The 13,288-nt window shown below is 37.9% G+C and overlaps 1 protein-coding gene across 5 annotated transcripts in view; it reads left to right on the plus strand.

Moving 5' to 3' along the window:
* strbp (spermatid perinuclear RNA binding protein) overlaps window positions 1–13,288 on the plus strand; it is a 101,640-nt gene that overhangs the window by 81,341 nt on the left and 7,011 nt on the right. For 2 of the 5 annotated variants that reach the window (XM_082158798.1, XM_082158797.1), the window contains exons 13-18: window positions 436–647; window positions 3,472–3,621; window positions 3,902–4,036; window positions 4,974–5,114; window positions 5,386–5,518; window positions 7,031–7,081. In XM_082158798.1, the coding sequence (XP_082014924.1) occupies window positions 436–647; window positions 3,472–3,621; window positions 3,902–4,036; window positions 4,974–5,114; window positions 5,386–5,518; window positions 7,031–7,081 (822 nt within the window). Of the gene's footprint in view, window positions 1–435; window positions 648–3,471; window positions 3,622–3,901; window positions 4,037–4,973; window positions 5,115–5,385; window positions 5,519–7,030; window positions 7,082–11,192; window positions 13,145–13,288 lie in introns of those variants that run through there. The other 3 variants (XM_082158800.1, XM_082158801.1, XM_082158799.1) reach the window with 3 other exon arrangements.

Genomic DNA, 13,288 nt, shown 5'->3' on the forward strand with positions numbered 1-13,288 from the left:
ACCGCATAACACGTCTCATTTTCCCTCACCTCAGAATTATTATTTTCCTTTGCTGTTTCTTACCTCTAATCTCTCACCTGCTATCTCTTCTGTAAGCTGTAGAGCTCTCACTCGACTCTTTTATTTGCGGCGTCCCTTCCCTCTCGCTCCACATCCTCCTGCACTTCCATCTCTCGCTCTCTCGTACAGGAAGCAGACAACCGTTGGGAAATCAATGGCATTGATTCTTAATTTCTCTTGGAGCCGCGCTACTGTCCCCAGCCTGTGCTCCTCGCTGGACTCAAATAAATTGCTTTCAAAGCAGCAGAATTTCACAATTAGCCAGCTGATGGAACGAAGGGATGCTACCAAGTTAGAAGACGACCTGTGTGTCTAAGGAGCGTTTCCTTTTCGCTGTAATTGCTAACGCTTATTTCTGTTCTTTTTCCCTTCCAGCAGTTCTTGACAGTAAAGCAATAGACTCGAATCAACCCATGAACGCTCTGATGCGCTTGAACCAGATCCGGCCGGGGCTGCAGTATAAACTGCTGTCTCAGTCAGGTCCGGTTCACGCCCCCGTCTTCACCATGTCTGTAGACGTCGACGGCACTGTCTACGAAGCCTCTGGCTCCTCAAAGAAGACTGCCAAGCTGCACGTGGCTGTAAAGGTACATCTGGACTTTAGTTTGAGGCGTGTGATTGGAGTGGTGAGGATTACGTAAGGAAATAAAGGATTAATTCACTCAATTTAGTATTTTGTCATCATTTACTCACCCTTGTGTTATTTGAAACCCATATGCGGACAAATTACACGATGTCCGAGCTGCTCTCTTCCATGCAATGAAAGTGAATGTTGACTGTAAAGCATCAAAAAGGACAAAAAAAAAGCACCATAAATGTAATCCATGTGACCCATGTGGTATTTTATTTATATTATTTCTAGCCTTCTGATACTGTAGCTTTACACACTTGTATGGAAAAGAGCAGCTTGGACATTCTGCCTAATTTATTAATTTATGATCTACGGAATTCATATGAGTTTCAAAAAACTGGGTAAGGGTGAGTAAATGATGACAGAGCTTTTATGTTGGGATGAACTATTCCTTTTAACAATATCCACAATAAGCCACAGTGCTGATGCAGGCGATGTAAATTCAGTAAGTTGCCTATTTTCCTGATCCCGTTGATCCATTTTTCCCTTCACGTTCTGCGCTCTCATTGAATAAACGTGGCAAAAAGGTTTAATAATTAGTAATAGAGCTAACAATTGTTTTTTGTCCATATTATGTATTTTCAGAGTTCCCAGGTGTTAAATTCAGGACTTTTTTTTAAAGCTCCAGTTTGCTGTGCTTGTTTGTAGGGCTGCACAATTTTGCCATTTTGAAATTGTATCAACATGACTATAAAATCATCATCATAATAATAATAATAAAAATATGAAACAATACATATTTAAGTAAAATAATAATAATTTTTATTTTACAGTAAAAAAAATTAATTACAATATTTATATCTCAATTTCTTACTTTTCAAATGTTAAACCATTGGGCTTTTATTTATGAGCGACCCAAACTCATCACATGCAGACCTGGAGTTTGTGTGTGGAGCAACATTTACTGTGAACCGAGTCGCTGAAAACACGTGGATCATGAGCTGCTTGTGTGTAAATGAACACAGTGCCGCGCTTCATTCTGAAACACAAAACACATATTTAATTAATTGAATCACAGCATTTGCGATTTTATAATTGCTCAATGCCATATGTCAGTTTCATTTCGATTAATTGTTCCATTACAATATTCATATACTACACTTTTTCCAGTGTGATCAGGCCAACATATACAGACCTAGTTGTTGTGCTAGTGTTAAGCTCTTATTAGATGTATATTCGATCACATGACCGTGGTTAAATCCATCTGTTAGCGGTATAGATGACCCGTCACTGTGTAGAAGGTTACAGCTATGTGTGCTTCTCTTCAGGAAGACCAGTAAAGCTTGTTCCCACACACTCACACCAGTGATTCCCAGGATGCAAAAAGAGCTAAAATCTATGTAATCCCAGAGTGCTTGTGAACAAAGGCTCTGGAGCGTAAGACCACACTAATCCTCTTTCTGTGAGCGCAGCCATTAACAGTACCAGCAGCCCCAATTTGGGTCAGACTGACAAATGAACCCCTGTTGCTCTTATGATATCCTTTACCCTGTGTAAACACACACTTAAAGCATGCATTCACCCTAACTGTGAGATATGAGCCGTCAATAGCAGTACAAGTGATCAAGTGACAATGTTTTCTTTCTCTATTCATCAATCTTTTGGAGTATTGACTGCTGAAAATTCAGCTCTGCTATCACAGGAAGAAACACATTTTAAAATATATAAAAATAGAAAACGGTTATTTGAAGTTGTAATATTTCATAGTATTCATGTTTTTACTGTATGTCTCATAAAAAAAATAAATACTGCCTTGGTGAACATAAGATACTATAAGAGCATACGAGAGAGAAAAATAATAATAAGTAACCGACCCCAAACTTTTGAACCGGTAGTGTATATATAATTGGCTGACAACTGATATTGTACTAATATATTGTGCAGTTTATGTATTTCTATAATATAAGTTATTCAGGATTTTGTTTGGTTAAACATCCAGCTTAATTTGCACAGATCTGTTTTGTGCCTTTTTTTATACAAGCACAGTCTTTTCGATGTGATGATTTCTCAATCAATAATGACCTCAGTATCCAAGAAACGGTCTTCTTTTGATTCCGCCGGCTCATGCTGATGATGGCCACAAAGATGAACCGATCTTTCCCAGCATGTCTCATCATTTTGTGATACTTTCATAACAAAACTTCCAAAACGAGAGACTTTAAAGCTTGACTTTTTTTGGATCATTGTGTAATTTTCGATAAAAACTTTAAGTAAAATGAGGACTGATGTGGCATAGCAACAGCCTAAATTGAAAGTTTTGAAGAAAAGGGGCACTAAGAGCTTGCAATTTACACACTACTAAATAGTTTAATGGTGCAACACTAAAAAATAGTTGAAATGTAAATCTACGTATAAACTAAATATTTACGTAAGCCTCCAACAAGGAGTAATGGCTAGAATAAAATTGAATTGACTGAATTACATCAATAAGCCTTTGTTTTATTTGACAGACTTTAATCCTTTAAACACACATATACTGAAATAGCCCAGTAATCTGTTTTATTAACAACAAAATCATTTTTTACAGTGTATGAACGACTAGCTACGTTCTGCCTTGAGAACAAATGGTGCAACCTAATAAAGTACTGAGTTAGTTACAAACTAGTAGTTACAGTTCTAAGCCTCTAGTGTGGACTTTATGTTCCAGTTTAAGTTATTAAAGAAGGCTGATGCAACCCTACCCATAGGCGAGTAATACATGACAAACACTCTCATTATGTCCTGTTGGATCTCCATGCTGGATCTGTTGTGTGACGATGTTTTGTGGACGTGTGGTGTAGGTGCTACAGGCGATGGGTTACCCCACGGGCTTCGACACAGACCTGGACTCCATGAGTGCAGATGAGAAGTCCGACGGGGAGGGCAAGAGCGAATCGTCCACTCACTCAAGCAATAACACATCACACTCAGACAACTCCAACACGTTGGAGGTACAAGCACACAAACTGCAAACTCCACATTTACTCAAGCGTTTATTAAATGTTTTTACTGTTCCAGTCAAGTCACATTTATTTAGAAAGTGCTTTATATAGGCTGCAATCCAACTGTTTCAATGCAGCTTCACAGCACTAAACAAGAAAATAACAGTGTTAATGTTACTAAGTTCTTCGATTCTGAAACACACTCTAAAGCAGCTCTACAGAGGACAATAGTATCATTATTCAGCTCAAGTCTGTGTTGATTCAGTTCAATAACATGTTCTGCATCTAGGTGCGAACTCAGGGTCCTATTTTGACGGCCAGCGGGAAGAACCCGGTCATGGAGCTCAATGAGAAACGTCGCGGGCTGAAGTATGAGCTCATCTCAGAGAGCGGAGGGAGTCACGACAAACGCTTCGTCATGGAGGTGGGCCTCAAACACACATGTACCTCTTAATCCCTATTCGGCAATACAATACTGTTTATTTGTGATGTTTGCTAAAACGAGCATTAACGCTGTTATTATTAGTCATATTTGGAGTTGAGGGTTTTGAACAAACCTCTAACCCAGATTTTAATATTTGTTGTGTAACATGCAGATATGAGTGATGCCTCAGATTGAGAGGTGTGATTTTATGGTGACTTTAACAAAAGTATAACAAAAAGTCTTGGTATAACAAAAGTCTTAATTATAATTTCAAGAGGTCTTGCTGCAAATTTGGGGACGTAAAACAGGAATCGCAATATGGTTTAATGTGATTATTAAACTTCAAAAGGCTCTAATTTAATTGAGTGATGTGAGTTTCAAAGTCAAAAATGGTATGCTAAGTGATTCCTTTTGATCTGCTATTGATGAATTCTGAAAATGATTATGGTGTTAATATTTTAATGTTTTGTAAGTGGCTGTAAGAGTGCTTATCTCTCTTATCTTTTTGAATGAGCCGGGAGCAGTGACGCATAGACATTTCAAAATAAGTGTCCCAGTGTATTTCAGGCTTGTTTATAATTAAGTCTTAAAGTATTATGCATACAGTGTTTTTTTCTGGATATTTTAGTATTTTATTTACGAAATAAACTTTTCTGGTTTACTCAAAGTAAACTCTTGCAGCCTCTCTCAGGGCCGACCCGTTACAGGAAAGACAAAGAACATTATATAACACATTTAATATATGGATTTGACTAGTATCAGCATAACAATCTTTTTATTGCCTTTCTTTGAAAACATTGTCGTCATATCAGCAAAATCCAATTTCGATCGACCTCTAAAAAGAAAGCACCTTATCATCTCACATTCCAGTCATTGATGACTGATGTATGATGTAATTTCCTGTTCAACCCTCCTCATCCCGTGCTCTCGTTGGCAGGTGGAAGTCGACGGGCAGAAGTTTCGCGGCGCAGGGCCCAATAAGAAAGTAGCCAAAGCCAGCGCTGCCCTCGCAGCTCTAGAGAAACTCTTCTCCGGGCCTAATGCTGCTGGAAACAAGAAGAAGAAAATAATCCCTCCGGTAGGTCATCAGTTGCTGCTTCCATTAGTGATCAATAATGTCCAGATTCAGTGTGTCTCTCCAGTAACCGGGGTCAGTGCCTGGTGATTCATGACTGCTGGATTAGATATTCTGTGATAAAGATATCCTGGATGAAACTGGGACCTGCAGACTAACTCATCGTTTTTCTCCAGAAATCAATCTGTGGCAACCTTACACATAAAACACTGTGGCATTACTGTAGATTCTCAGTGCTCATTAAAGCCTGTGTGTGTGTGTGTGTGTGTTGTAGAGTAAAGGGGCATTAGCTGCAGCTGCTGCTGTGTCTGCCGCCGCGGTCCAGGCCGCACGAGGACGAGGAAGACCCACTCTCACGCGAGGAGCTTTCGTCAGCGCTGCGGCCGCACCGGGATACGTCACGCCAGGTGTGTGTTTGATGACAGTCTTTCTATAGTGACTAAAAGCCTGTTTACTTCAAGTTCACTTTTTTGACTCATGTAAAATTGCATGCAACAATGCATTGCTATAAAAGAAGCCCCAATTTACCTATAACCATCGTTCAAAAGTTTGGAGTCAGTAAGATTTTTTTTTTTTTTTTTATAAATGAATACTTGTGTATTCTGCAAAGATGCTTTAAATTGATCAAAAGTGATAGTAAAGACAAATTGTTATGTTACAAAAGATTTCTATTTCAAATAAATGCTGTTCTTTTGAACTTTATATTCGTCAAAGTATCCTGAAAAAAAATCACTGTATCACGGTTTCCACAAAAATGTTAAGTAGCACAATGTTTCCAATATTGATAAGAATTTGAGCACCAAATAAGCATTTTAAGTTGAAATAATATTTCACTGTTACTGTTTAATTATGTAATTTTTTTTTATCAATTCAATTCAGCCTTGGTGAGTGCAAGAGACACAATAAATGTTTACAGACCCCAAACTTTTGAACAGTAAAGTACTATTTTGTGTAATACACTGAAAACTAAAATCAATTGTTTTAAATGCTATTGATTAGGAATGCGCCCCGAAGCCTAAATCCGAATTCGGAAAGGCACGGAAAACGCATTCTACGGAGCCCCTAAAGGGACATGGTTGGGTTTGCTGCGGTAGTTAGATTTCACTGATCATGTGAAGAGGGTAAGGAGAATGACTGACAGGACAATGGCGGAATTGTCTTGTATAATGTGCGGTCAGTGCCACTGCTCCCTATACACAGAGTATGCGTGATCGCGAAAGTTAAAGGAAAGTAAAAAGCAAGCGCTCATTCAAAAGCGATTTCAATACGCAGCATATTGGTAGCTATCCCTGATGCCCACAAATTATATACTATATAATTACACAACTATATAATTGCAAGAGAACGCAAAATCATTGGAATTTATTTTGTCCTCCCATCTCGTATTTTTTCCCATCACCATGTCCCTTTAGAGGCTCCATTGCATCATTTCATTTCTGAACATAGTATTCGGCTTCAGGTACAATTGACCGATACTATCAACAATCTTTAATTTCGCTGATATGGAACTGATATATTGTCTCTAATCTCCAAACAATATACAGAAGTGTTTTTTAATTTTTTTTATTCTGAATTTTTATTTATTTATATTTCCTTCACTTATCTGAACATTTTTAGGGAATGATGAAAAATGTTTTCAAATATATTCAATGGCTTTAATTAATAGCTTCAATAGCTTTAAAAATTATCTGGTCAATAAGCTTTCATTTTGATGAGAACACCAACTCTTGTTTTTAACATGGTATTTTGTCACAACACTGTTTGCATCCATATTTGCTTGTTTATGAGTAGATGTAAATCAATTTATAGTTTATATAATAGTATTCAGAAAGGCTCTTTCACATGACTCATGTCAGTAAGATTGTGAAGGAGTCTTAACACTTACTTCCCCGTCCGTCATGAATACCGTGTTCTCACAGGCTTTGGAGCCCCATACGGGTACAGCGCTGCGGCCGCCACTCCTGCATACGGTACGTACCCCTTCCTTCCCGTCCTCCCTTCCTCCAGTCAGGGTCTAGGGTCCAAATCTGCCCCCACTTACTCCCCCATTCAGCTCTCCAATTGGGCTTTCAAACCCCCACAAAGAATCCCGTAGAGAAACGACTCCCTGGACGATGGAACTGAACCATAACCTTTTGGTTCTTAATTGTGGTTGGAGCAAGACTTGCTGCACCTGGCCTGAGTGTGACTTTGCTCGTCTAGTCTGCCTGCTCGACGCTTGGCCCGTTTCTCCTGACTCTGGGCGGCTCTCGAAGCGTCAGCGTAGTGCTACTGTCTACAGCACACAGTTACACCATTCAAAGCAGCCGCTGGGCATGATGGCCTGAGAGGAGAGGTCACGCTAAGCACAGTTTGAAGACTAGTACTGCGACTAGCTGACAAATAAGGGACAGTTCACCCAAATATGAAAATTCTATCATCATGTATTCACCCTCATATCATTTTCAAATCTGTATTTCCTCACACAATTAAAGTCAGTGGGTTCCAAAAAACAACATTGGAATCCATTGACCTTCATTGTAGAGACAAAAAAATTGTTGGAAAAAAGGCTTGAAAAACATAAGGGTGAGTAAATGATGACAGTTCAATTTTTGGGGGGAACTATCCCTTTAAGACACCATTAAATAACACCCTGCGCCATCTAAAAGCATGTTCGCACCAAGAATGATTTAACATATACTATACAAGCGTCCACTTTAAATGCTTGCGCTCTTTAGAGTCGGGTGGATTCTGATTGGCTGACAATGGGGGAAAAATCATTCTGAAAGTGATTCCAACACAATTGTTATAGTTGTGGACTTCACTGTTTTCAGGGAATTAGTACACTTATTAAAACTTTATAAATATAGTTAACATTATAGTTATCATCCTAGGTGTGAACAGCCCTTTACTATGTGCTTGAATCGCTCCATTAGTAGCAAAATCCCTTATTTAATTCCTGTACAGGTCAGGGGGCATGTTTATAATATTAAAAGAGATATTTCAAAAATGAAATTCTTCTCATTGCTCACCCTCATGCCACCCTCCATCTCTGTGAGTCCATATGATGAAAGTCTGCCGCAGTCTATAATCCACATGACCCCAGTGAAAGAATCAATGAAGCAAAACAATATATTTTTAACTTTTCTGTAAATCATTGTGTCTGGTATGAGCGTTCATGAGAGGGACAATGTGTTGTGACTTTAATGCGTTTTGAAGGTCACTTGAGGAGTAACGTGGAAGCACGGAGGACCGCATTTTCTCGTGTGAACTTCACAAAGCATGTATGTCACGTGTCACATTGTCCCTCTCATGACCGGAATAAAAATGTACATTTTAAAGTGTTATATATTTTACACACACCAATCATTTGGCTTCAGAAGTCATTGGTTCATCCACTGGGGTTGTATGGACTACGGTCACGATTGCTGTGTGTGGTTTTTCATGCGTCAACCGAGCAGCAGGCGTTATGTGGACTCTCAGAAATCTTCTTTGTGTTTATCTGAGATGGCTTGAGGGTGAGTAAATGGTGAGAGAATTAACATTTTTGAGTGAACTCTCCCTTTAAATTGATCACTTTAATTCTTTTAATAATAAATCACATTAAATCAACTTTCTAAATTGGCATCCCCAGTTAATATTCTAGTAAACACAGTATAATCTTCAAACTTGAGTCCCACCCGCCTGTACATACTAGACTAGAGAAAGCTCTGACTGATGAGAGAAGTGCGCGTAGTAGTTAAGTGTTCCTCAGATGTACACTTCTACATCTCAGCAGTGTTTCAGCCTCTGTTTGGCTGTGTTTCGGACACACTGTACTGCTATACAGCAGAGAAGGCACATTCAGAACAGTTCATTTGTATTATTTATGTAGTATATTTATTAATGTTTTAAATTAGCTTTTATTTTTTATTTCTTTAAAGTTTAGTCATTTTGTTATGTGCTTTTGTCATTTTTATTAGTTTAAAAAATATTTCTATTCAGCTTTATATTGGTTTCAGTTTTAGTCGTTTTTTAAAGCAAGTAAAAAAAAAAAAAACCCTTTTCAATATTTTTATTAAATAAGATTAAGTGTAAGTTTTTCATTGAATATTTTTTTTTTTTGAGCTTTTTCTATTAAGAAAAACCAATAAAGGCTTTAATGGTTTTAATTTCAGTTAATAATTTGACTGACCTCGAATAACTGCCGTTTTATGTTTAATATTCATCATGCGCCATTGTCATAACTGGCTGAAACTGCTGCTGAGTTTTGACACAGTTTAATCCGTTATACTCCACGCAAGCACACCGCTCAGGGACGCCCATTCACACTGCAGCTTCTAAACACACAAATAGAGGAATGCGCACACAGTAAACAGATTTGTAAGCGCCTCTCCGGTCAGGCCCAGATGAAGATGCTTTGAATGAGCCTTATGTGCAGGGGGGACTAGGTGAGGTGGGCTCAGCGGGGACGAGGGTTTGTGTGTTCATTCCTCGCAGGATGAGGGGGGTGGGTGGGTATGGGGTTGCTCCCAGCGGCCTGGTCTCTGCCTGCCACATAAAGACTGTTCCTTTAGGTGGAAGGTGAAACCTGGTATTGTGCTGTAAGAGAACAGTGCGCCCCTCTCTTTGACGTCTCTCCGGTTTGGTGCCTGAGAGCTGTGTGCATGCAGTAATTCTCACCAGTCATCTTACGCTGTCCAACCCTCTTCCTCCTGTTGCTGCTTTGGGATTTCTAAATGGGAACGACTGTGAGACTACGACTACAGTTCTATTCACACAGACATACACTCTCTCTCACACACACACACACACACACGGCACAGAATGAACACTCCACATAAGAGCGCCAGCCAGCAAATCACTCCTGTAACCCTCCATGTGCCCCGACCCACAATTCAAATATATGGTTCAGACACCACTATTAACTTTATTACTTTCAATTAGATAGTTCTGTCTAGTTGTTAAAACTAGGGCTGGGTGATATATTGAATATTTATGGACATTATTAAGTATGGACATGAATGTCACAATGGCATTGTGCTGTTTTTACATTTCTTCAAGACTATGCTTGTAAACTAACCTGCTTATATGTACTGAATGTCGCAACTTAATGCATTAGTGATAAAGACAGATATTTTTATTAGTGTCTCGGATTTAAATCTTTCTGAAAAAAGTTCATCTTGTCTCCAGAAAACAGTTATCTTAAAATTAATGAGCAAAAACAAGTATTATTCCATGAAATATTTACTGTATTTTATTGTTTGATTTATACACTGTGAATACAATTAAAAAAAAAACATTTTAGTGTGTTAATTTCATAAAAACTGTGGAAAACATACCTTGAATATTTTTTATTAGATTTATACACTGTGAATAAAATAACATTTATTTTAAGTTTGTGAAAAGCTGAAAAAACTAACTAAAATGTCACTGTATATTATTGTTTGTTAGATTTATACATTGTAAATAAAGCAAAATCGAATAGATAATTATTATTCCTTTAATTTAGTGTGTTAATTTAGTGGAAAACATGCCATGAATTTCATTCAACAAACAATTTCACTGTATTTTATTGTTTGATTTATAAAATGGTTCACGAAATCACGAAATTGGTGATTGTTTGGTTAAAATCTTGGGGACTTTAGAAAAATCATACTTTCCAAGCAAATACACAAAGGCTGGAAAATATTAAAATTATTACACCATCATTCAATCTACAGAATATCTGCGACAGGTTGTTGAAATATCAACCAATCAAATGAAAGATCTGGAGCTGTTAGATTTGATTTGATCTACATTATATCGCCCAGCCCTACTCAAGAGCCATTTTTCATAAGATGACTGAATATACCATGTGGTTCAGCAGGTCAACTGTATGTGTATATCATATCACATGACATTAGCCAGCAGGTACATGTGTGTCATCTCCTATCTGAATGAATGCTTGATTTCTGCCCTCTCTCTTCACCTGACCTCACTCTTCTCCTCCCCTCTCTTGGGCTCATATCCCCATGCTAGAATGAGACTGAATTGGCTCTAGCTTCATTTAAAACAAAACACCCTCAGGTCTTTTATTTTGTCCTGGACTTATGTGGAGTGCTCTTTTCATTTTCTCTCTAGGTTTGCCCAAGAGAATGCTTCTGTTGCCCGTCATGAAAGTGCCCGCCTACCCCGTCCCCCACTACTCTTTCTTTTAGCTCAGGAGCCTACCTTACACACACACACACACACACACACACACACACACACACACACACACACACACACACACACACACACACACACACACACACACACACACACACAGCGTAAATGTACGTGAGAAGGGAAGGTCAGGGAGCACATCCCTATCACACGCAGGGACAGCTATGAGGGTATATTTGTAAAGAGCTTTTTATTTGATCATTATCACATTTGTCTTCTGGTTTTAAACAAATACAGGTTTTATGTTCTTCAGAAAGAAAACTTGAAGGATTTGTACTGTGAATTGTTACCTCATTCATGGATATTTTAAATTATATCAGCCTCTTTTGTTATCATGGTTTTTCTTGTAGAATGGGAATAGGCATGACAGGCTTTACTCTATGTACGGATATCAGGAGCTGTGCTTAAGATGTATAGATCTTAATTCAAACTACTGCTTACAAATAAACCTTTATCTTCATCAACTGCCAAGCACTGACTGTTGTATATTTCAGACCTCTTTAGTTACTCGTGTAGCAGATATATGTTCCTCTATAGCAGTTTTAGCAGCTCTGAATGAACATTTGGTGTTGCTTTCAGATACTTAAAGAAGTTTTAAGGCATGTTCCAGGTTCAATGCGACTTGTGCTCTATGGACAGCATCTTCACATTCTGTTGATGACCACAGAAAAGAGCTTTGATTTGTCCCTCAGTTTGTAAGTGAAAGTTGCTGTAATGCACTTTCTGTGAAGTCTATTCTGAAGGTTTGTTTTGTTTTGTTTTGGATTTGATTTGTTTGTTTTTTTGTTTTGTTAGATTTTTTTGTTTGATTTTTTTGTTTTGTTTTGTTGGACTAAATCGAAGTCTAAATCGAAGTTTTGTTTTGTTTTGGATTTGATTTGTTTGATTTTTGTTTTGTTTTATTTATTTATTTTGGTTTTGTTGGACTAAATCGAAGTCTATGTAAGTATATTCTGAAGTTTTTTGTTTTGTTTTGTTTTGTTTTGTTTTGTTTTGTTTTGTTTTGTTTTGTTTTGTTTTGTTTTGTTTTGTTTTGTTTTGTTTTGATTTGTTTTGTTTTGTTTTATTTTTGTTTTTTTTATTTTTTATTTTGGTTTGGTTTTGTTGGACTAAATCGAAGTCTATGTAAGTCTATTCTGAAGTTTTGTTTTTGTTATGTTTTAGTCTTTTCGTTTGGTTTGGTTTTGTTAGACTAAATCAAAGCATTGACTGTGTTAACATGTATAATGTTAAAGCTATATTTTAATGTTATGTATTTTAATATAAAAATTCCAGTGCAATAGACTTCCATCAAGCACATTGTGCTCGCGATTTGTTTTTACAAACTGAGGGACGAGTCCGTTCTCTTCTGTGATAATTGACAGCATGTATTGAACCCGGAACATTACTTTTTATTTAACTCTAGCAGCTTGTATTTCCAGACAGAGCTTGTTTTAAAACGTTGGACGTCTAAGAATATCAGCCTGCAGTTTAGTAGCTTTTTTGGGCAGTTAACACATGTCGAGATGACCTTTGAACCCTTTCATGCTGACCTGACCCCTTTTTCTGTCCCAATGAATGAATGGTGACCCTGTCTCGAGCTAGTTATGAAGCTGATTATTCCATTCATAGTCATTAAACATTACCTTGCTGTCTCCTCACAGAAGGTTTGGTTGATCAGGCTCTAGATGTCGACTGAATAGTTAGTAATAGAGTTGAACCATACAAAGACACACATTACACACACATCTCAAACACGGCCCCTCACATGGACACACACCGGAGCCTCCAGTCACAGCCTTACAGCGGAGAATCGAAAGCAGCAACAAGGGATCCATGGAGACATGCTACTGAAATGTCTTTTTGTCCTTTTTTGTTTTGACTTCTTGGTGAGTGTCTTATTGTGTGTGAGATGTTATTTCATACTCCTCCAAAGGCCAGCACAAGCGAATTCACATTGAGGTTCACGTGCGCTCACTTTGCTCGGGGGGTCTTTCCTAACCACTGCTATTTTAGTATCATTGAGATAACGT

This window comes from Leuciscus leuciscus (assembly GCF_965113295.1).
Source record: "Leuciscus leuciscus genome assembly, chromosome: 24".
In the NCBI taxonomy this organism is placed as follows: Eukaryota; Metazoa; Chordata; class Actinopteri; order Cypriniformes; family Leuciscidae; genus Leuciscus; species Leuciscus leuciscus.